This window comes from Balearica regulorum, chromosome 4 (assembly GCF_011004875.1).
Source record: "Balearica regulorum gibbericeps isolate bBalReg1 chromosome 4, bBalReg1.pri, whole genome shotgun sequence".
Lineage (NCBI taxonomy): Eukaryota > Metazoa > Chordata > Aves > Gruiformes > Gruidae > Balearica > Balearica regulorum.
This window is the reverse complement of record NC_046187.1, coordinates 18,232,528-18,257,189: the sequence shown is the minus strand read 5'-3', so window position 1 is coordinate 18,257,189 and position 24,662 is coordinate 18,232,528. Positions and strand designations below refer to the sequence as shown.

The window sequence follows — 24,662 nt, the reverse complement described above, 5'->3', positions numbered from 1 at the left end:
TTTCGTATACATTAAATGATCCCCTATACAAAGGTCTACATGGTGCAACTTACTCCACCTTCCAGGAACTGATTTACAGTAAATCCCAGGTGAGTAATCCAAGCTCCAGAGTCAAAAATGCAAAAGTAAATTGAACCGTGTGCGAGAATCATTGTTCCTGGTCTCAGATAAGTGTGTGTGTGTGTGTGTGTGTATATATATATGTACACATATATATACTGGCCTTCAAGGTTGATACCCCAAGGTTTACAACATTCACAGAGGGAAAAAAAAGCCCTTGAGATAAGGTGCCCGTGGGGCAGGCATTGCTGCTGCAGGCAGGTCCTGCGAGGGTGGTATTCATCTCTGGTTCTGACCGTACCTGTCTCGGTATGCTGGGATCCAGCATCTCGCTTCCTATGCTCTTCTCCCTCCTGCGTTGTTTGTACAGAGCTAACAGTAGCTATCAGCTTAATATACACCACCTTGTAAAGAGAAGTCATCTGGGTGTGTGTAGAGCTTTTTTAAGTTGAAAGCAGTTACATGAGCTGTAAATCATACCTCTTGCCATGTGAAGAACCATGCTGTGCGCTCAGAGGAGATCTGGCTGGGAGGTGAAGCCAGAGCAGCTGTCATTTGTATGCCCAGACATCCCTGTACCCCTCCTGGTAGTTCCTGCATGCCGATCATCAGCCTTTGTACGGTGTCTGAGTCAGCGGGGTGCAGGGCTTCTGAACTGGTGGTCAACTACAGTTGAAACACACCAACCTGGATATGCCAGCTTTCATTTTTATTTACTTGGGTACTCCTGTTGGGAATCATACAAAGTGCAGATGATGTATGACCAAAGCAAATATGGGGAGTTTCCTGGTATCAGTATGCCAAAAAGGAGTCTTAAAAAAAAAAAAAAAGGAAGATTGCCAAAAGCTGGTATAAATCACTTTAATTAAAATCTTCAAATATAAAAGTCACAAGCATTGGAATAAATAAAACTGTTAGAAAAGTTCTAAAAGAAAGCTACCAGGCACACAATAACTTTGATGTCTTAGTTGTTACTTACATTATAATAATAATATATTAACAACTTTATGTTGACTGTATGTAAGACTTTCCACTCCATTTTATGCTCTCTTTACTTCTTTTATTGAACTTGGACAATGTAAACAAACTTAGCCTTCCTTATTCTCATTTCTGATCTATATTACCCTCTGATATATGACCCTTCACAGAATGCGTCTGTGCTGTGGATACAAACACTCCTTTGACACACTGGAACTTAAATACAACCTTTCTATTGTGCAATATTTCATCACAGCTTCAAAAATACATCTGTTTTTAAAGTCTTATTAAAAAAGACACTGCGTTGAAACCTCATGTAGCTGGTAGCATCCTTCTAAAACTTAAAAAGAGAAATACAGTGGTGGGGTAGTGGTAGTTTCCCCTGCTGTGCTCAAAATATCATGAGGTGTTGACAGTGTCACGGGTTATATATATCTTCAAGTAGATGCAAATCAACACGTGCAGGAGACCACAGGTATTCTCCGGGGTGCTTTGCTACCCTGCAGACCAGCGGCCTGTGTGCCAGAGGAACGTGGGGGGCAGCACACCGAACCGAACCAAACCGCAGCAGGGTGTGCACGGGGAAGGCACGGCTGGGGAGAAAAGCCACCGCCAGCACAGATTTCTGGCCAAAACGGCTGTTTCCCCAGCAGGAGGGATGTCAGCCTGGCCGGGCAGGTTTGTCCCCAGGATACGGTTAAGGCCACTGAAGTCCCTCTCATGGTCGAGGTGTGGGTGGTTTGCTCAGTCTCTTTACTCTCCAGTTTCCTCAAGGACAGAAGAGACCTGAGCGAGTTAAGGAGCATAAAGCAGGGCTTCACCTGCAGATAGGTTCAGGGAAGTCCTTTCCAGCTGAACCACCTGCAGGGTGGTGAATGTTAAGGAGTTGTGAGCCCTTGCCATGCACCCACTGACTGCGGACGGTTTGCCTGGGCGCTGGTGGGCTCCTCTCCTTTCTTCCTGGGGATGAAGTGTGTGAGGGCAGAGGTAGACCACCCTGCAGGAACAGCCTCATTTCGCGTGTCAAAAACTCACCGTTGGAAAGCACGTGGCTACAGCTCCATCTTGTGACCGAACTAGTTTGGGAAAAACGTGCCGTGCTGCCCCAGATCCCACGGAGGACCTGGTTTCCTGGGCAAGACGTTTTCCCCTGCAGGCACCCCAACCTTGGTTTGCTTTGTGTGTCCCTGCTTTAGACCCTGAGATGACTTCAGCAACCACCCTTCCTTGGGCTTCCCCACATGGTTGCAGGCAAAATCACAGCCATACAGCTAAAATAAAAACCCTGCTCATCCTTTCTGAAGGCAAGATTTTGAAGGAACTGCTTTAAGAGCTGTGCTTGCAGAAACGAGAGGGAGAGGGGATGTTGTAGTTGGCAGAGCCCCGAGTGCAGCATGAGAAGCTGATGGAGCTCCACGCATGGTGTGGAGAAGGGCCCCGCACTCGAGTGCAGCAACCCTGGCTTCACCCAGAGCAAAACCAGCCCCTGCCTGGGCTTGATCTACCTGGATAATTCTCCCAGGAGCTTAACGAGCATCTTTCATGAAGAAATTATCCAGTGGGACCTCATGGTTTCCCAGCCCAGAGATTGTAGCAGTGCCGTTACATTTGCATCCCTTGATAGAATTAAATCTCATGGTAGAAACGTGAATTTCTAGGATTAAACTTCCCTACTAGCCAAGTGCTTTACATTTATCCTGCGTGTGTATTAACCATTTAAATGCAAGCAATAGCTTTGGCATTTTTGATAACATAAAAGCCGTAAGTGAAGGCTGGAAGGCCAAGTACGCTGCCGGGACCAAGGGGTTTTTCAATAAGCTCTGGCAGCGTTTTGTCATCCACCATCCGTAGCACACGGCCGTTCAGCTCAATAGACCTGGAGGGGGACAGAGAGACTGTTTGGGCAGCTGTGCTCTGTTTGTCATCGAGCACAAACAGCTCTGGACCGAAGTGTAAACATAAACTCAGCCCGAAGTCAAACTAATCTTCACTTAAAGGTTTATGTGTGCTGCACTCTCTCTGCAAGGAGTCCTTTAGAGTCATAGCACAAGCAACTTGAAAAGTACACGTTTCTTTCTCTCCTAGTGAGGTTAACAGCAGCACAGGCTTTGAAAAGTACAAATTTTAGTTGTTTTTTCTCCTGCAAATATTAAGGTATCTTCTACGCCCACAGAGCAGATCCTTCCCGTGCCAATGCATTAGTGGTAACAACAAAAGAAACCATACAAAGCCTGAACACGTTTACTGTAAATCGGGAGCCAGCACTTGGGAAACCAATATATTTGTGCTTGTGCAAAAGAAAAAGCACTTTAGCAGCTGGTCCAGAGCCTTGAAGCCTGCTAGGAAAAAGCTTCCCAATTAACATCAAACAAGTATTCTTGTACCTTAGCAAGCTTTCAGCAGTCTGATTTTAGGAGATCTGATTTAACAGGGGTCAGACCTTACTGAAAAAAACCCCAGATGACTGAATGGCAACCTCTTCCTCCCCATCACAACCTTGCAAATTGAACAAGGTGAGGTTTTAGAGGCCACCTAGCTCTACTCACAATCCTTTCCACAGAGACAGGAGGAACTGCACACTTACCTGGAAAGTATATTCTCTTTGCCATGAGGCAGTAAGAGGTACTGATCCACGTGCTTGCTCAATAAGTAATTGGGTAGCTGCAAATGCTGGGTGACGTTGTAGAGGTTTAAGGCAAACAGTGTCACATCCCCTTCTCTGTACTTTGGGCTGCAAAGCAAGAGAAGATGAGGGTGGGGATCAGGAGAGAAAGAGGTTTCAGAGAAATAACATGCGTCCTTACGCTGTCCCAAATTGCTTTTGTTGGCCTAGGGCCAACCATGGGCTCAATTTCTGGGATATTTCACCCTTTCTGGCGGCTTACTGGAGGGCATTCGTGCAGTGGAGGTAGACACGGAGCCTCCTCTTGTCGGCTCCCGCCAGGCTGACCTGCAGCACCCCGGTACCCACCAGCTTCTTGTAGAGCAGCGAGAGCCAGTAGTCCTGGGAGGCACAAAACCACACATAATTACTTGTATACACGCCAGGTACTCCACATGGTGCTTAACATAATGTTCATTTTGCTGGTAATTTCAGGGGGTTTTCCCCCATAATTTTTTGCTTTACCAAGTTTTTCACCATATCTATTTAAATTCCCACAAACAGCATAGCTGAAGAGAAAACCCTGCCTCCAAGCTGCAGAGCAGCTGTGTTGACAAGGTACCTTAGAGTCATTTTCCCCTTCACATGTGAATCTCAGAACTCTTTCTGTGGAGGAGAGACTGTTTGCATTTTGGAAACGCCTTTCTGCAGGGTACAGAGCACCTCAGGGCTGAACCTGCAGGGATGAGCTGCCCTTCCTGCAGGAAAGCCTGTGCCCGATCCACAGCACAATGCCCAGAAGCAGCCCCTGGAACTAACATCGTGCCTTTGAACAGATCTCAGGATGAATTTCTGAACGCCAGTCAAGAGTGAATCCTCTGATGCCCCAGGACGATGCCTGAGAGCAGAGTGAAGCCTAGTGCGGACTTTTTTTTTTTTTCCAGGTCTGCTTTTTCTTGCATCTTGATTGCTACTTTTCCTCTATGAAGTCCATGATCGTACCAAAGAGAATGTGTGGTCTGTACAGATGTGTTTTGGGACTAGGAGGCCACAGACAGGCTGCATTTTTCAGTATTGCTTCTTTGGGTGCAGCCCCAGGGGAGGATGTGCTCCAGCTGACGGGTTTCAGAGAGCTTCTCCCAGCTCATGTCTGTCTGTCTTTGAGGTTTTTCTAGAAGGAAAACTGTCATGTTTCTGTCCTGACTCACCACAAACCCAGGAAAGTGACTTTTCCTATCAGCCTACGTGCTCAGTCCCTCTGCAAGGAGGTGCAGCCTCCTGACGCTGCTGTGCTGCGTCATTTCCATGCTAACTAAAACCGGTGGACCTGGGTTTGGATTTCCCTGCCTCTAAAGCATTATTAGCTTGATTAGCATCTGTACTGCCTGTAGGTGAGGAACAAGGCATATCCTTTTAGTTCGAATTAAATCTATTTAAAATGAGGGGATAAGAAGCCCAAAGCAACAAGCCTGACGATGCAGCCCCTGGCATAGGGACCAGCTGAACAGGCAGGAGAGAAAACCCCTGTACGCTGGGTTTTCTCTCAGACAGTCTCTATGAGCCTGTGAAAATCACAACCTGGAAGCAGAAAAATGAGAGGAAAGCTAAAGAGAAAGACGCTATCCTCTCACCTCTCACTCCAAGGTAAGCGCTACTAGCGCAAAGAAACATGCTGTACATGCAAGAACAACCTGTAGTTCAAATAATGATGTTTCATCGCAGCAGAATGTTATTTCCTGATAAATCCAACTATACTAAATGCATGTTTTCATCTAATTATCCTTCAGCCACTACTGAAGGCTAAATATGCTCATGACCTAAGAAATGCTTGAGTCTTGACTTCATGATGGTTTTGTTTTCACTTGGGATATAATTTACTACAATATCTCGTATCACTTCTGTTTAAAAGCTACTCATCACTCAGCTGAGGAGTACTCAAACCAAAACAGTCCATCCAGAAAAGCCTTGTGAATTCCAGAAATGTCTGCATACAAATCAGAGCATCACATCCCAGAAGTCAGTCTCTGCTGTGCTGAAGACTAGCTGCATCCCTGCAGTGGCAGTAAATATCTTGTATATCTCTCTATATATATGATACATGAACCCATAACGAAACATGAGCTTACTTGAGGTGTAAGGATAACTGTGACTATCCTACAAAATCTGTTGCTATCCTGCATTGTTAAAATAGCTGACTTGTATGTCCACATCCAGCATTGCCTGGGCAGAAACGCACGCAGCATTCAGATGGCGTTAGCAGGGTTGCATACGTACCGGCAAAGGCTCAAAGTTGGCATCCACCAGGTGATAGGTCCCTGCCCCAAAGAAAACCTGTCTCATCACCACATCAATCCCCTGCCTGGCCGAAAGCCCGAGTTTGTCCAACCACCTGCCGAAAAATGAGGCAAACAACAGGCAGACGAAATTGCTGACCTCAGCTATACACTGTTGCCTCTCTCCAAGCAGCTCGGGAAGTAGGAAAGCAAGAATTAGGACATGATGCTGACTTCCTTAAAGACACACAACTAATTTCAATTCAATTCTTGCATTAATTACATTAAAAAATACCAGAAGCTGCAGCAGATGCTCCTGAACTGGCCAAGGGCCTGAAGGCTGAGAGAAATCACGACACCAATGACAAGGTTGCCTGCCATTAACAGGCTTTGACTTTCTGACCCACCAAGGCTCTGATGAAAGGATCATCGTGCCTTATAGGCATTGCAACCATGTTTTTGGTGAATTTGCAAAGTGTGAACCACACATTCCCATGCAATTTTATCTCCCTGAATCTACAAACTGATCAAAGTGCTAAAAAAAGCCTGAATTGTTTTATTTCAACAAAATGCTACAACTGGAGTCCTTGGAGAAAATTGTTTTCATGACTAAATTTCCCTTTGGTAAGTTGTTTCATGGTGGTCGAAGGATGACATTGGAAAAGGACAACCACCTTGTGATTGACTTTCCATCCTCACAAAAGGACGGAGTTAGGATTGCAGGTTTGAGGGCAGAAATCCAACTTTGTCACGCTTCTCATCCCCTGTTTCCCATAGGAATCTGCTATTAGCTGGGCCTGCATTGAACCCCAGGCATGGGGGAGGCACACAGGGAGCAGTGGGAAGGTTGCAATCCTCAACCAACCCATTGCCTGCGCTCCCTGGGAAGCCTGAGGGAAACATTTCTCCTGTGGGGTATGTACACAACCTCCTTCAGCTGGTAAAACGTGTAATTTCCCCACACCTGTGACATAGTACTCACATAAAGCCAGCAATGTAAGTGTTAGACAGCCTGGGAGCTCCCCCTCCATAGGCAGAGCTTGTCTCTCCTAGCCAGACCTTCTTGTCGGGCACGGTCCCACCAACAATCTGGCCAGCGTGGCGTAGGGAAGAAGAGAAAGAGACAACGGTTATGTTTTTTGGCAACTGAAATAATGGGCAATCAAAATTTTGTGCTTTAGCCAAATACCTATGTACAACATTTGCATTTAAGGCATAACACCAACTGAGGTGGGATGTCACAGAAATTTTGATCAAAAGGACTAGAAGTAGATTTATTTCCCCCCTCTTAAAGAACATAAATCACATCTACACATGTGGTTCTACAAGGCAAACCACTAAAAGCCAGGTCCTATAAGTCCTCTCGTGCCGAGCAGTGGTATACTCTAAGTTTTACTGTTCTCAGGATCTCAAAATACAAAGGAATTGAGGGGAGTATGACAATAAATTAAATCCTTGAGTAATGACTACATTGATAAATGAGAATGTTGTAGGTTTGTGATGTATCTGGCCCCATGTTTACTGCATGGCAAACTACTGGAGCTGATTTGTTATCAGTATTGTTTGGGTTTTTTTTTAATTTACAATGACAGCAGCCCCCAAGCTTTGAGGATCCCCGTTTATTGCTAGTGAGAAACTGTACTTTATGCCGGATTCTCTGCTAACCCCCTGGAAACTGAACATGGGAATGATTGAACAGGACAAGGCACCTCCAGGACTTGGTGTACAGCTGTGGCAAAGGTATCCAGCACTTCAGGGCTCAAGAAATCCTCCCTCGTTGCACTTCGTCCATTCACATAGTAACTGAAAATAAAAAACAAAAAGCCCCACAGTCAAAATTAAAGAAAAATACCACCACTGGTACAAAACACCACCAAAAGTTACTCGATATATTTATCCACAGTACTATTTTTCTGTCCAGTTCTTTTTCTTTTTGTTTTCCAAATGTGTAGGCATGTTGTTTGTATTTAAGGGACTATTGGCTGTAATTACCTCAATGAAGGGAGGATATCACAGAAATTTTGATCAACAGAAGTAGTAGGGGTTTTTTGCATCTATTCATTTATAATGAAGAAAACATCACTGAATAAGAGCCAGCTTCTGTAAGTCATCTCTTGCTGAAGAGTCTGACACTCCTATGTGATTACTTGCTTTACTGTATCAAGTTATATATTAAAAATATCAGATCCCAGCTTCTGTTCCTCTATTGGAGTATTTTGGCCATCTGGAGGAGAACAGGACGGAGCCATCCCTATGGGATGAAGGTTGCCCTCCACCACGAGCAGAGGAGCTTTTAAGTCTGGTTTGTCCAAATAAAGAATGCAAAATTGGGATCCTTGTGGTTTTTGCATTTCATCACGCTATCACTCAGTCTTACCAGAAGCAGCTGAAGTCTTCCAGCCACAACAGGAAGCTAAAACCTGATAATCCTAAATTGGTAAAGAAAATAATGCATGCCCATTTAAAGCAGCCATAGGGCAAGAACAGCTCAGGAAGGGGAGAGGACACGTTCTATGCCTTGCTAGCAGCTCAAAATACATAGATAAGTCATATATGCATACATATATATAATATAAGTATGTGCATCTTTTTCCCCACTGTTACCTGTCTGCTGCATGTCACCAAGCTGCATTCGATTCCGGAAAGAAAACCACATGGAAATCGCTTTCAAACATGTAGAGTTCATGGCAGGTGCCCTGGGGACAACTTACCCCGCTGCCCACCTGGGCGCTGTAAAACTGCATCTCAGCCGTGGCACAAGAGCGAAGGGCTGGGACTGTGCGGGTGCCGTGGGATCTGAGGGCGAGTGACCCACCCACAGCCTGAACTAACTCACAGAGCAAACGCAGGGGAGCAGGAGAAGCTGCCAGCACTTCTCTGTGGGTAAGGGTCAGCCAGACCTGCAGGGCTTTTTGTTTATATCAAACAGACATAAATAGAGAAAAAAGGCAGCATGTAACGCATCAGCTAACAAGGATTCTGCTGCATTTTTTACAAGGAGATGGGTGCATTTGCCAGCAGGGTCATCAGTGACTCCTTGAATTTGCTTTTAGGGAGCAAAGGTTTCAGTCGAGCAGGTTCAGCCTTTCCAATGCCAAGGAGAGCACCAATGGCAGGGGTACTGACTTCCTTTCAAAGCCCGGCCACCCACGGGTTGTTTAAAACCTTACGTTAAAAAACTTCTGCTCTTGCACAAATTCAGCAGAGGTATCTCTGCCGAGTAAGTCTGAGCAACCTTCTTTTCCTTTTATACGACACCCCCTTCTTCCCAAGGGAAAGTGCATTTTATTTGAAAGGGCTGGCAACTCGGAGCTTTGAAACAACTGGGACTGCTGCTCAGATCTCACTAGGTTTTGGTACATGTTGAAACACGACATGTGGAAAGGCTCAACCGCTGCAGAAACTCTCCTCGTGCAGGGGGGAGCCGTGACCTACCCCCTCGCGCTTTTCTGAGAAATAAAGCTGTCATGCCATCTTTTTCTCCACATCCCACTTCTGTTTTTCTCAGTACACATATTTAGCAAGCAAAATGACCATCTTGCACGTGTTGCATTCCCTGCTGCTCTGCCTACGTTAACCCCCGCCACTGCTTTTGGGTCTCTGCACCAAGTAGCTTCTTTGGAGACCTGCATTTCTGTAATGCTCAACTCATCTCTTATTCTGAGTAGAGGAGTTTGCAGCGAGGCACCCAAGGACTGCTAAAAAGAAGTATTTCACCCCCTCCTTCCTGCTGAGATTTTCAAATTGACATTTTGTAAAGAAAACAGGCAATAAGCAAAGTAACAAAGGTATCTGAGCAATACTTACTGGTGCCACGTGACAGAGTCAATCACCTTCCCTCCCGATTTCAGGAAGCTGCAACCAGAGGGGATGCAGTGGAGAGTGGGGCGTTAGCGGGTACCGGTGATGGGTCACGGCCCCCCATGAGCGAGATGCCATGCACAGCCCTCCCCTCTCCCCCCGGCTGGCGGCAGCGATGGTGAACCGCTTCGGAGCCGCGCTTGTGATGGCTTTTAAACAGGCTTTGGGCAGCCTGGGTGCCTCAGCGGATTGCTGGAGGGGTGAATTAATGCTTGTGTAACATACAGAGATTTCTAAGGGGAAAAGCCCTCGTTAACACAGCGCTAGAGCCAGCGGGCAGTTGAAAGGAGGGTGGATCACTGAAGTGCTGCTAGCGTTTTAGTTTCAGCTGGCTGAGTATTTAAGCCTTGAGCTCATGCATGTAAGATTTCAGTCATCCCCAGTCAAGGAAGATTATTTTCCATGTTTCTAATTTAAAGAAAAATGTAGGAAATCAGTTCTCAACTAGACTGGATATATCCATTTGTACATCCTTACTATTGATTTGGAGCAGGAAATCCTTAAACCCCTGTCCAGATGCCTCCTCGTGCCCCCTGCACCTGGGTGCAGCCAGCGCTATCCACACCTGCCCACCCCAGGGGGTGCTGCCCGGGCCCCACAGCCCTACCTTCTCAGCAGTCTCTGTGTGTGCTTTCGGGGCTGCCCAGTGTCGGGACCGTAGAGCTTTGCGTGCCGGTAGAGGGTATAGTTACTCAGAAGTTGGCGTAAGTGGATAAAATCTTGCCCCAACTGGAATCCGTCGATGTAGATGCCAGATTTCTTCCTGAAGCTATTGGGCTCTGGAGAAGACACATGTGCATCAGCACCTTACTCTAGTTTTGGGGCACAATATAAGGCAGCTCGTTCCCCTATGGCTTCACATGATCTGGCATGGTATGGGTGAGATATTTGAAGGTGATGAGGATGAAACCAAAAGCCCAGGTGATGCAGTCTGCTCCTTTCAAGCACTCTGTCCCAGCCAGTTCCCATAGGTGACATCCTGCACCTCGCAGGACATCACTCACCTCATCTCAGAGCCTTGGTAGGAGCAGCAAAATCATCTCAATTTGCTCATTCGGTTGGGCCTTCTGTGAAATCCTCCTCGCAAATTAAGACCTTAATATTTCCCAATAAAACATCACCTTGCATTTATGGGCCGTCATCCAAAACATCCAAAATTACCAGCCCATACCCTGCAGTGGTACCTTTCCAGGTGACCGCAGGCCTGGCCCACAACCAGGCTTCGCACTTACCGTTCCCAAGCTCCCAGGAGATGTTGTACCCCTGTGAAGCGCAGTAGTCCAGCAGTGCCCGAGCGTTCGAGCTGTCCCACTGCAAGCCATCTTTCCGCAGCAAGGCGTTGAGCCCAAAGATCAGGTGAAACCCTGAGCAGTTTGCAAAGCTGTAGAGAATATCCAGCGTATTTCCTGTGCGGAGGAGAAAGAGGGGATGTTTATCTCAAGGTTACGGCATGCTAGTTGAACTCCAGCCAAGTGACGATCTTTACTGCCTGTATTTATTTAGCGTGGTACTGCAGATGTGCCAAGCTCTCCCAGCTGGAAAAAAGAGCCCAGACCTTACTACCCACCATCCTGCAAGGGGCTGAGATCCGCCTAACTCCTGCAGCAGCTGAATTCTATTAAATACGAGGTGGCAGACATTAGAAAAAGATTTCTTAGAAGCATCTTCATTTTCAGCGGTTTCAGCTCCTAACAGCCTACAACCCTTTTACCACGGCGCAGAGATTTGCAGCCCCCTGGTTATAAATCCTAGCAGAAAAATCCATTGAAGTCTTACTTGTAATGGTGGTGTTTTTGTGCTTTTTTCGGTTATGCTCTGCAAGAATCAACTTCTCCTGGCGGGGCCACTGGGCCAGCAGTAGCTTCTCAACAGCAGCAAATGCAGGCTTCGGGCCACAAGCCTCTGTGGAGCAGAAGAAGGATGATAGCAATTAAGTCCTCGTCTCCACGGCCAGGGTCCGGCATGCAAAGGGCTCCATCCCTCAGGAGGAAGCACAACTGCTTGGTGCCAGGCTGAGAGACAGTCGTGCACTCCTGTGAAACACATCCCTACCTTTCACAATGTTAGCCACATGGAGGGCTGGCTTGATGCATAAAAATCTATTATATATATTATGTATATTCCCCAATTTTAGGTGATAGAGATGGGGGGGGGGGAAGACTGAGCTGTGCTTCTGGAGGCTGGTATCGTGGCAGTCACTCTGCAATAAACTATTTTAGCTGGAGCACCATCCGGAAACCCTCATTCCAGCGAGCTGACAAAGCGTGGGCTGTGGTGCCCGAGGAGCAGATAAGCCACCCCGGTGTGCAGCAGCATGGCAGGGTTCATGGCCCGCCTTGTTTTGGGCAGATACGGGGCAATGCTTCCTGCGCTGCCTGTCTCGGGCAGGGGAAAGTGCTGACTGCCCTGCGTAGCTCCAACAGCAACGCCGGCAGGAGTCATAAGACATTTTTTCTTTAAAGCTCATGTTTTTTCTCAGCATGTAAACCAGGAACAAGCCATAACCAGAGAGAAAGGCAGAAGCTGGAGTCACGATTACCCAGAGAGGAGGCAGCCACTCAACAAAACAGTATGGGGGGGGGGGGGGGAAGTACCATTTGACTTCAAAACCAAGCATCACCAGTTGTACAGTGACGTACAATTGCCCTGTTGTGCTATGTACTACAGGAATAGATGGGAATTTTTTTCATCTGAAACACCTCTAGAAGGGTTTATGTGCTTTTTCTAGGTTTAAAGAGGAAATAGACTTTAATGCAGTGGGAAACCTCATGCACCAGGATCAAACTCTAGCAGTTGGCAGTGGTCTGGTGGGTTTGCACTCGCCCTGCCGATGCAACCAGAGGGCAAGGCTGCGCCCTCAGCCTAGCTCTGGCTGAGAGAGAGAAAACAGATGCTCTGTTCTCATCTGATTATTTCTTCCATAAGTTACTTAATTTTCATAACTAAACCACAACTTTTGAGCTGACCTTGGCCACCTCCCAAGCGGTGGGAGAGTTTCCAAGGCTGCTGCAGGGAGCACGGGGTGGCAAACGGAGAGTCTCAGCAGATGCCGGGGTGGACATGAGGTCACCCGTGCTCTTCGTTGCTTTCCCGCAGCTGGAACAGCTCCTCCCACAGGCTTTGCTGAAGGTCCACAGATCTCCTCTCCATGGAGAAGAACAATGCTGACCCCTTGGAGGACCCCCAGCACTGCTGTCATACCCTTGTGGCATCCCCAACCTGCATCAAAGCCACCTCCTAAATGGTTTTGAGTCTAACATGTTGATGCCCGTTTTACCTTGCTGGGCCTGAAGTTCCCAGAGGATTTTTTCTTCTGAAGTTGAATCCTTGTTGGGATCAAAGATGAGAAAATCTGTCTCGGTGCCACCGAACCTCAGGAAGCCTGGGGACAGGGCCGTTGCCAGGGCACGCAGTTTGGGATTGCTGAGGAAGGGACATCAAGAAACAGAAGAAACCCTATATTCATGCAGACGATGGCTTGGGTGTAGAGGTTAAACGTGTAAGAGCTCGGAGGGATGCGCTGCAGTAGGTGACCTGGGGCTACCCAGTAGCCTCAGGGCACTCCCGACCCCTCACTGGACCTGCGCCCCAGCCCTCTGCACTGCGCAACAGAGATGCTGCTGGCTGAGCGGGCCAGAGGAGCGTCAGTGAGGCAGTGAGGGGGAGACGTGCCCCAGGGAACACGCTCACAGACAGGGAGTCAAATCCTGTGGGCAAAGCTGCTTCAAAACAGGTATTTTTTGTCCTAAGCATCCTTCTCCCCTAGATTTTTTGGTTTATACAAAACTAACATACCAGTCCTGTGAGAAGGCGGACGTAAAACTGACTTTACATTATCAGTCCCAATTTCCATCTGCGACAGCCAAAGCGATCGCTTTTATACCCAAGAGAGATTAAGAGTCCCTGCTGGGACAAGCGTTAGCTTTAGTGAAACTCGCTTATAAAATAACATAAGCTCTGCCTCTGTGACTTCTGCACACTCTGCGCAGGATGTGCAGTACCGACACCCGTCCTTCACTGGGGGAAACTGCGAGGCATTGGAGGATGCTGGGTGCGCAAGCACTATCTGCTCGGTGGTGACACGCAGCAGATTAGAGGCCACCAAGTACTTCCTGCTCCTCATGGTGGAACCAGACTGAACCCCAAGGTGCGTGGCTGGGGCTGGCAGTTGGAGACCTGAGGTGAGGAGAATCACCTCGGTGAGGAGGAAAAAATGAAAGTGGTGGGAGGAGGGAAATCAGGACTGGAAAAATACCGTGGGGCTGAAAAATGGGATCAGACAGATGAAAAGGAAATAATTAAGATAGCTTCCAAATAAAGGTGCAATCAAAAGGAAAAGAGTACAAAAAAATAGAGCAAAAGCAGGGGAGAAAAGGCAAGAGAGAGGTCAGAAACAAAACAACAAGCAGAGAGCACCATCACTCAGCAGTCCAGAGTTGTTCAGTGTTACCCAAGAGGGAAAAAAGGCTTCATTTTTAGCATCTCTCAATTCTGGTTTGATGGTGACAAATCTTCCTCAGCATTTATTTGACTTTATGTTGACAGTGCCCTGGCAAATGTCTGCAAAGCTGTCCGAAGACTCAGATGATTTTTATCTCACGGAGCGGCAGGCCTAGCAGCCCCCAGCCCTGCCACACGTAACCCCTCCGCTCGGGCAGTTTCCTTCTTTTTTTTTTTTTTTTTTCTCCTGCTTCCAAAGCAGCTCCTCTCCCAAGTTTATCCCCGTGCTGCCTCCAGCGAGCGCCGCCCGAGCTGCGCCCTCGCTCCACCCGCCCAGCCCTGCCGCTCCTTCCCCGAGCACACGCCAAACGGCGCATCTCGCACCCGCGGCAGGTACCGCCTTGCTGCCCCGGGAGGATGAAATTAGTGAATCCCGAAGCAGAGGGGATCCAGCAGCCTGCCCCGGCCCCAGCTTCAGGAATGGGGTCCCCCGTTACCCCCAGCTCGCTCCCCTGCCCTGCCCCTCCGGAGCACTTCGGGCAGCAGCGCTTTTGCCGGCTCCTTGCCGGGGTGCCCGGGCTCCCCTCCTCGCGGCTGCGGACCTCTCTGCCTGCCGGGGACTTCTCCCCCCCCCACCACCACCCAACCCCCCGCACTGGGGGACCCCTCTGCTGCTCCTCCTCCCCAGGGCCCTTCTTCCTTTGCCCAAAAGGGGAGGCAGGCGGCTCACCTGAGCAAGGCGACATAGCGCGGGTCCCGGGCCAGGCTGGCGTCCAGGGTGAGGGAGAGGAAAGCCGGGCTCACCTCCCCGCGGGGGCTGCCCCGCAGCCCCAGCCACAGCACCGCCGCCCGCCGCCCCTCCGCCAGCAGCAGCAGCAGCAGCAGCGGCAGCAGCATCCTCCGCTCCCGGCCCGCCGCGCCGCCGGCAGCACCACCCCCGCGGAGGGCGGGCCTGACCCGGGGGCGGCGGTGCAGCCCTCCGCCCTCCGCCGGGAGGACACGGGTGTCGTGAGCAGCCGGCGCCGAGACCTTCCTCACCCTCCGAAAGGGGCTTCGGGCTGCAATAGCATCCTTGAAGCGCAGCGCTGCCCCTCGAGCCTCACCGCTGTGTGGTGTCTCAGATCAGCGCTAGGACACCCGGAGCCCAGGGTTACTCTCCCATTACAATACCTCAACCATTACAAAATGAACCTGGGGTTCCAGCTGGTTTCTCACCTGCTCAGACCTTTCCAGCATCACAGCATGCTGCAGCTGACCAGCCAACTTCTGCAACTTCTACCTATGCGAACCTGGGCAGCTGTGGGCAAAAACAGCGTGCTGGAAAACCACTACACCCTGAACGCTGCTACCGCTGCTGCTCAAGGGGCAAGCTGTCAGCCTGACATCCCAGCCATGGGCCTCCACTGAGGGAAACCAAGTCACAGCAGCAGGCAGCGAGCCTGTGACAAGTGCCCCTTGGCGAGCCTGTGGCTTCAGGGTGAAACCCACCTTCCCCGTGCTGCACCTCTGTTGCAACAAGGGTATTTCTTAATTACAGCCAACATGCAACTTGGAATTGCTGTTACAAAAACGACTCAAGCATGCTCTGCGTCTGCCCCCTGGGTGCTCCCTGCTGTCCAACCTAGGCCAAGACTCCTTCTTCTCTGGCAACAGCTAGCCTTGCCAGGGAGCCCTGTGGGGAAACCGCCCGCTGCAGCCACGGGGCGGGTGTTGCTTAATATGCACGCAGTGAAAACATTTGCAGAGTTTTTAAACAGTTACACTCAACATCACTGTTACATTTCCCGTCTGCGTCAGTTCATCCTGAAGCAGCCATGTTTCTCATTAAGTTTGTTCTCAGAACAGTCGCTTGCTGGAACACACTGCAATTTGTCCAATCCTTATCTGTTCCTTTGGGTCCAGCACTTCCCACGCCCACGGAAGTCGGGGCATTCACCAGTGTAGCTCAAGTGCTCGCTTGCCTGGCCCTTCCTGTTCCTGCGTGCGCTACATTTTTGTTCTGTTAAGTAACTTGCCACCAGAGTGAGAACTAGGCAAAATTAACTCTGTTTTTGATAAACACATCCATGGCTCTGCTGAAACATCAGTGACACTCCTGACTGTCTCAGTATCTTAGTCAGTGTGATGCTTCCCATTTCAGGGGTACACCACCAATTATATGCCTACGCCTGCAGGAAGGGCTGGGGTGACTATCTGCCAGAGGAATACTACATCTATCAGCAGATGACTGGAGTGCCACACAAACTGCCCAGCCTCATGAGTGAACCAAGCATTGAAGAATGCAGCTCGGCGTGTGACAGATCATTGCTGCACACCAGGTTGAGGTCATTACTACAGGTACAGAAAATGTTAATAGCCGTCATGTGAGATGCAGCCTGCACATAACTTTTTTTTCTGTTGGAATTCACTACTTCTCCCTTAATTTCCTCAACGTGCTGCTTTGGAGAGAGGTGCTTTGAGTCACTTGCCACTGTGTTGTATTTCTCATGGCAGACGCACAACGTATTTATTTCCAATGTTCAATGCTATATTTTGGATTCAGTCGCCGTGTGCAGATGTGGGTACGAAAGGTCTAGCATGTGTTATGCTTTTAGTAGCCTGCAAAACCTTGTAGCTGGAAAATAATGCCTTCCAGCATTACTACCTGGAAGAGCTACAGGTATTAAATGGGAATTGGTACCTTTTGCCTGCACATTTTTTGCATTGTATTGTATGCATTTTAAAATATTGCAAAGTAGATGAGATCAATAAAAAAAAGTGGGGCAACCTACACAGCACCGGGCCTGATGAACCCTGATGGGATTCATCTCTCTCAAAGGGGAAAGAGGATCTTTGCCCAGGAACTAGCGGGGCTCATTGACAGAGCTTTAAACTAGGCTCGAAGGGGGAGGGGGATAATATTGGGCTTGCCAGCGACATGTTGTGGGACGATGTACCCAGGTTGGAGGGACAGGGAGCTGGCAAGGGCCCTCAGCCTACTGCTCAGAGACATGCTGGACACACTACAGCACACTCGAAGCCTACAGGAGATGAGCCAGGGACCCCGGATGCAACAGGAACCAACGGGTTAATACTGGGAAGATACATCAAAAGAATTCCAGCCACCCCAGCCAGTAAGTCAGCCTCATCGGGGGCACAACTGAAATGCCTCTACCCGAACGCAAGGAGCATGGGGAATAAACAAGAGGAGCTGGAGACATGTGTGTGCCTGCAAGGCTATGACATTATTGGCATTACAGAGGCGTGGTGGGATGGCTCCTATGACTGGAGTGTTGGGATGGAAGGGTACAGGCTCTTTAGGAAGGACAGGCAGGGCAGGCAAGGAGGGGGCTTCGTCCTCTATGTAAACGACCAGCTGGAGTGCATGGAGCTCCACCTGGGGGTGGAGAAGGAGCCCACCGAGAGCCTATGGGTCAGGATTAAAGGGAGGGCTGGGGCAGGGGATATCATAGCAGGGGTCTGCTTCAGGCCACCTGACCAGGGAGACCAAGTGGATGGGGCCCTCTATAGGCAGATAGGAGCAGCCTCACGCTCACAAGCCCTGGTCTTTATGGGGGACTTCAATCACCCTGATATCTGCTGGAGGGACAACGCAGCTGAGCGCAAGCAATCCAGGAAGTTCCTGGAATGTGTCGATGACAACTTTCTCCTCCAAGTGATAGAGGAGCCCACGAGGAGAGGTGCCATGCAGGACCTTATTCTCACCAATAAGGAGGACCTGGTAGGAGATGTGAAGCTCAAGGGTTGCCTTGGCTGCAGTGACCATGAAATGGTGGAATTCAGGATCCTCAGGGCAGTGACGAGAGCACTCAGCAAGCTCACTACCCTGGGCTTCAGGAGAGCAGACTTTGGCCTCTTCAGGGATCTGCTTGGTAGAATACCATGGGACAAAGCGCTGGAAGGAAGAGGTGCCCAAGAGAGCTGGCTATTATTCAACAGTCACCTCCTCCAAGCTCAGGGGCGATGCATCCCAGCAAAGAGGAAGTCAGGCAAAAACACCAAGAGGCCCCCATGGATGAACAAGGAGCTCCTGGGCAAACTCAAATACAAAAAGGGAGCCTACAGAGGGTGGAAGCAAGGGCAGGCAGCCTGGGAAGAATACAGAGAACCTGTCTGAGCAGCCAGGGAGCAGGTTAGGAAAGCCAAAGCCCTGATTGAAATTAGTCTGGCCAGGGATGCCAAGGACAACAAGAAAAACTTCTATAGGTATGTCAGTGACAAGAGGAGGACGAGGGAAAATGTGGGTCCCCTCCGAAATGAAATGGGTGAACTGGTTACCCAGGATATGGAGAAGGCTGAGGTACTCAATGACTTCTTTGCCTCAGTCTTCACTGGCAAATCCTTGAGCCACACTGCCCAGGGCACAGAAGGCAAAGGCAGGGACTGGGAGAATGCAGAACCACCCACTGTAGGAGAAGATCAGGTTTGAGAATATCTAAGGAACCTAAAGGTGCACAAGTCCATGGGACCTGATGAGTTGCATCCGCGGGTCCTGAGGGAACTGGCGGATGAAGTGGCCAGGCCACTCTCCATCATATCTGAGAAGTCCTGGCAGTCTGGTGAAGTTCCCACTGACTGGAAAAGGGGAAGCATAACCCCCATTTTTAAGAAGGGAAAAAAGGAAGACCCAGGGAACTACAGGCCGGTCAGTGTCACCTCCGTGCCTGGAAAGATTATGGAGCAGATGCTCCTGGAAACTATGCTCAGGCACATGGAAAATAAGGAGGTGATTGGTGACAGCCAACATGACTTCACTAAGGGCAAATCGTGCCTGACAAACTTGGTGACCTTCTATGATGGGGTTACAGCATTGGTGGATAAGGGAAGGGCAACTGATGTCATCTACCTGGACTTGTGCAAGGCATTTGACACTGTCCCACATGACATCCTTGTCCCTAAATTGGAGAGACGTGGATTCGATGGATGGACCACTCTGTGGATAAGGAATTGGCTGGATGGTCGCACTCAAAGAGTTGTGGTCAGTGGCTCAATGTCCAAGTGGAGAACAGAGATGAGTGGTGTTCCTCAGGGGTCAGTACTGGGACCAGCACTGTTCAACATCTTTGTCAGCGACATGGACAGTGGGATCGAGTGCACCCTCAGCAAGTTTGCTGACAACACCGAGCTGTGTGGTGTGGTCGACACACTGGAGGGAAGGGATGCCATCCAGAGGGACCTTGACAGGCTCAAGAGGTGGGCCCATGCAAACTGCATGAAGTTCAACAAGGCCAAGTGCAAGGTCCTGCACGTGGGTCGGCGCAATCCCAAGCACGACTATAGGCTGGACAAGGAATGGATTGAAAGCAGCCCTGAGGAGAAGGACTTGGGGGTATTGATTGATGAGAAGCTCAACATGAGCCAGCAGTGTGAGCTTGCAGCCCAGAAACCCAACCATGTCCTGGGCTGCCTCAAAAGAGGTGTGACCAGCAGGTCGAGGGAGGTGATCCTGTCCCTCTACTCTGCTCTTGTGAGACCCTACCTGGAGTACTGCGTCCAGCTCTGGGGGCTCCAGTACAGGAGAGACATCGAGCTGTTGGAGAGAGTCCAGAGGAGGGCCCTGAAGATGATCAGAGGGCTGGAGCACCTCTCCTATGAGGACAGGCTGAGAGTTGGGATTGTTCAGCCTGGAGAAAACAAGGCTCCAGGGAGATCTAATTGCGGCTTACCAGTACCTGAAGGGGCCTACAGGAAAGCTGGTGAGGGACTGTTTATCAGGGAGTGTAGTGACAGGACAAGGGGTAATGGGTTTAAGCTGAAGGAGGGTCGATTTAGATTAGATGTTAGAAAGAAATTCTTTACTGTTAGAGTGGTGAGGCACTCGCACAGGTTGCCCAGAGAGGTTGTGGATGCCCCATCCCTGGAAGTGTTTAAGACCAGGTTGCATGAGGCTTTGGGCAACGTGGTCTAGTGGAAGGTGTCCTTGCCTGCAGCAGGGGGGTTGGAACTAGGTGATCTTTAAGGTCCCTTCCAGCCCAAGCCATTCTATGATTCTATACAGAGGTATTTGGACTCTCATAGAAATTAGGGCAGAATTTGAGTGATGCCCTGTGAGCTACAAGGAGAAGGCCTAAGAACTGGGACTAGGCTTAAACCCACTTGCGTGTGGGTTTGAAGCCAGCTCAGTACCAGCACCCCATCCTGCTTCCACACTCCACAGAAAGCCTAGCCCCTGCCTTGTGGTATTCAAATGCTTTGGTCAAGCAGCTCCTATCAGGTAGTTCTGCTTCTCCCATGCCAGCAATGCCATTAGCAGACACAGTGTGCCAACTAGCTTTTCACAACTAGGAAGAACTAAAGATAAAACTTTCCAGGAATTTCAACTATCCAACAGCAGCAGCACCATGCTATTGCTAACAGTGACCCTACTGCTGTTCCCGTGCAAGAACCAAGAACTGATACATCTATCTTTATCTATCTCCGTTCTTCACCTGTGCATATTAAAGGAATTCAGAAGGGAAGAATTGTCCATACAAAAGGCAAAAAATTGTTACATAGCAGTGTTTGGGTGGATGAACAGAGCTGACCCGTGTCAGAGTAACAATCTGTATTTCTATATAAGAAGCCTCAGGAAGATGAAACTAAGACTAAGCTGATGCCAAGAAAGCCTGGAAACTGTAAAAACACAGAGATGTCCACCAAGGTGTTTTTGTAAACTATCTTTACTCCCTGCCCCCAAACCCCCAGCCAGACCTTGTCCCGACACAGCACACAGCTCTCAGCACTCCCAGCTGGTGTTATTTCTGAACCCAGCTGGTTATAAGGCTCTCAGATGGCACATGCTCTATTTATTCCGAGATGGAAATAACATTTTGGATCTAGTTTTTAGCAGTTCTCTTTGAGGTACATGCAGCTTTATAGATGTTGTTAAAAGACTTTGTTTCTACTGAGTCTGCAGCTGACAAATTCAGGTACTGCAGGAGCTGCTGGGCTCCAGTACACCAAATGGAGCGCCATAAAATCACTTGGCTTCTCTTCAAATAAAACCAAAGCTTTTAAGTGATAATATTTCATTCTCATTACAATCGATACTCAGTGCTGGACCACCATGCTGAAAGAGATGAAATGAAACTTTAAAAGGAAGGACAAAGTGAGAGCTGCCTAGGCAGGACTAGCTCATGTGGAAGCAGCTTTCCAGAACACAGGAATACAATAGGTCTCATTCACACAATGAAAATTAACAGCTAAACATTAACCTAAGCCTGACCCTCTTACCAGACCTTCCAGAGAGACACTTTTCAGTAAGTTCTGTACAGGCATTCCTGAAAATACAGAATTATGGACTCAGGGGAAGGAAGGGAACCACACAAACACAAGAACTGGACTGTGTGGGCAAGTTGGAAAGTAGAGTGAATAGGCATAAAGACCAAGAAATACGCTCTGAAGTTTTTAGTCATAACATTTACTCTGCAGTATTTGCAACCTGAAAAGACTTATACACACCAAAGCTCTGATCTAATTTACTGTGGGTTATGAAGAAATTGGCAGGAACATCCAAAACCAATGTATACCCATTCTGACACCTGCACATTATACTGCATTGTACGAGCCCAGTACTGTACTGGACACTGAAGCACCTCAGCATCTTCCAGCAGCGCAAAAATACTGTGACCAGTATCTGTTGTATACTTTCTTCCCTCTCCCATGTCCATCCAGGGGGAAAAGCCCAGATAAGAAAGCTTTCTGTGAAAAGCATTTAATCATAGATTAATACACACTGTAAAAAGAAAAAGCAATGTGAAAGATACATACAGCCTTGCTTGATAAGTTTGATTTCAGAAAAAAAAGAAAAGCTACACATAGCAAAGTTTTAGTGCAAATCACTGCAGTTTCATTTGTTTCACTTCTGACGTTATCAAAGGTCACAGAGAAAGCCTTTGGGGGAGTTGCACTCAACCATCTGGCAAAGCACAGCCTGTATAAACAGAGCAGCAGAGACAACAAATGTCAACCTTGTTTGCTTTCCAGACCAGCTTCATGCAAACCTGAAACCACCCACTTGTTTCAAACCAGCTTTTGCTACCGTTTGCCAAGGGGCTCCAGCATTTCCTCCACTTGGGAAGGAATAACCCCACACACCAGTACAGGCTAGGGGTTGACCTGCTGGGAAGCAGCTCTGTGGAGAAGGACCTGGGAGTCCTGGTGGACAACAAGCTCTCCACGAGCCAGCAATGGGCCCTTGTGGCCAAGAAGGCCAATGGTGTCCTGGGGTGCATTAAGAAAGGTGTGGCCAGCAGGTCGAGGGAGGTTCTCCTCCCCCTCTACTCTGCCCTGGTGAGGCCACATCTGGAGTACTGTGTCCAGTTCTGGGGTCCTCAGTTCAAGAAAGTCAGGGAACTAGTGGAGAGAGTCCAGCAGAGGGCTATGAGGATGATGAGGGGACTGGAGCATCTCTCCTATGAGGAAAGGCTGAGAGAGCTGGGTCTGTTTAGCCTGGAGAAGACTGAGAGGGGATTTCATCAATGCTTATAAACATCTAAAGGGTGGATGTCAAGAAGATGGGGCCAGACTCTCTTCAGTGGTGCCCAGGGTCAGGACAAGAGGCAACGGGCACAAACTGGAACACAGGAAGTTCTGTCTGAACATGATAAAAATCTTCTTTACTGTGAGGGTGACCGAGCACTGGAACAGGCTGCCCAGAAAGGTTGTGGAGTCTCCTTCTCTGGAGATACTCAAAACCCAGCTGGACACAATCCTGTGCAACCTGCTCTAGGTGATCCTGCTTTAGCAGGGGGGTTGGACTAGGTGATCTCCAGAGTCCCCATCCAACCCCCATGGCTCTGTGATTCTGTGATTTGTAGGGAATACTTGACTTCCTTCCTAAACATGCATTCATCAAAACTTGATCTTACAACAGTGCTGGTTGTTACGATGATGTACAAGTGTGAGGATGGGCAGTTTGTGACTCAACAACAGACAGCTGCCAGAAATATTTTTTTCCTGCTGTTCCTCTCCATAATATGGTTAGCATACAAGTACAAATAACATGGCAAGTATTGTGACAGAGATTAATGGCCCATTAAATACTCTTGTAGTTAATGTGGCAATTAATGGGTTATTTCCACAACATCAGTTACTGCAACAACTTTGTACTCAGAGTGAATACTTTTACACTAATTCGCTCTTTTTTCTGCTCCCAAATCCATGCAAGACTGTTTCAAAGTTTGGGGGAACACCATAAAGCACCAATAAACCTTTAGATAAACTGGTTAGGCCTTACAGGCATCACTAAAATTTTCCTACATGCATGCTACATCAACTGCTTAGATATGTACTCACATTTATGCTGGAGTGAGCATCATCTGTCTCTTGAAGATAACACAAATAAACCAACAGAGAATTTAGTATTATCTATCATCTCAATTAAAAGGGCAAGGCATTAAGAGACAGACTTAGATAAGCTCAAGTCACAGCAAATACTGCTTCTGCACTCAAGGACCAATTATACCTTATTGTTAGAGCTAGCATAACACGTTCTCATGTTTACAAAACCATTGGTGCCTTAGGGACGTCCGTATCAGTAACAGGATTCCCCTGCAGGCACTGAATCTAACTGGAAATTAATCATGCTGCCTCTGAAAAGCGCTGTCTTAAATTCTTGACCTGGCTTAATACTGAATGAACTCAAATATTTCACTTATCTAAACTTTTGAAGCCACTATGAAGCATCATAATTATGGTCTTATGAGGCATGTTTCTGCTAAATGAAGATTTACAAATAATTTATTCAATTGCTACCTATAATTTCTCTAATGCAACAACAAAATGAGCAGTAAAATATTAGCCTCTTCATCAGTTTTTCACAATAAGCCCTTTCAGTCGTGTTCGACCTCTAATGATCCCACTGGATTTTAAAACATTCCTGTTTCTCCCCAGAATCCCAACACAATTAACCTAAGTTGAATAAAAAAGACAGTTTAACTAGGGTTTACTTTACTTTTCCCTTACTGAGAAGGGACACCTGATTTTACATAGAAATGCCATGTTTAACTGTGTCAGTATACTAGCTACCATGATTTAACTCAGGAATGTGTCACAGCTTTCAAGTCTTTCTTAAGGTGCAGTGCTCTAACATTGTCACGTGCTATACAGCAGCTTTGAAAAGGAGTTTACTGTATCACAACTGAAGAAGTTTCAGGCATCTTCAAAAGCCTGACTTTTTGCTGGAACAAACCTGGTTCAGATACACTAATTAGTCTGTTTTTAAAGGTGACTGAAACATGCCCAAGGAGTTTCAGAACTTGATACGGCTTCTCAAAAATCAGTTCTTCAAGCCTTCATCTTCATCAGTCTTCACAGTTAAGCAAGAAGTTTAAAAGCACAAGTAAACTTTGTTTGGAAGACTGCTACAGAAACATCCTGAAAGAATTCTCTTGTGGAATTGCCAGAGGCTAAATACAAATTTGATATTTGCATCTTAACAAGGCTTAAACTAGACATCATTTACAATT

The 24,662-nt window shown here is 48.1% G+C and overlaps 1 protein-coding gene across 1 annotated transcript; it reads right to left on the bottom strand.

The window, feature by feature from the left end:
* Positions 1-905: 905 nt before the first annotated feature.
* HPSE (heparanase) lies at positions 906-15,250 on the bottom strand. Its single transcript, XM_075751304.1, has 12 exons — positions 14,945-15,250; positions 13,052-13,197; positions 11,551-11,676; positions 11,007-11,180; positions 10,382-10,553; positions 9,721-9,768; positions 7,623-7,716; positions 6,896-7,002; positions 5,915-6,029; positions 3,924-4,042; positions 3,623-3,769; positions 906-2,914 (listed from the first exon to the last, which is right to left on the bottom strand). The coding sequence occupies exons 1-12, from the start codon at positions 15,109-15,111 to the stop codon at positions 2,755-2,757; spliced, it is 1,575 nt and encodes a 524-aa protein (XP_075607419.1). The 5' UTR covers positions 15,112-15,250; the 3' UTR covers positions 906-2,754.
* Positions 15,251-24,662: the final 9,412 nt, after the last annotated feature.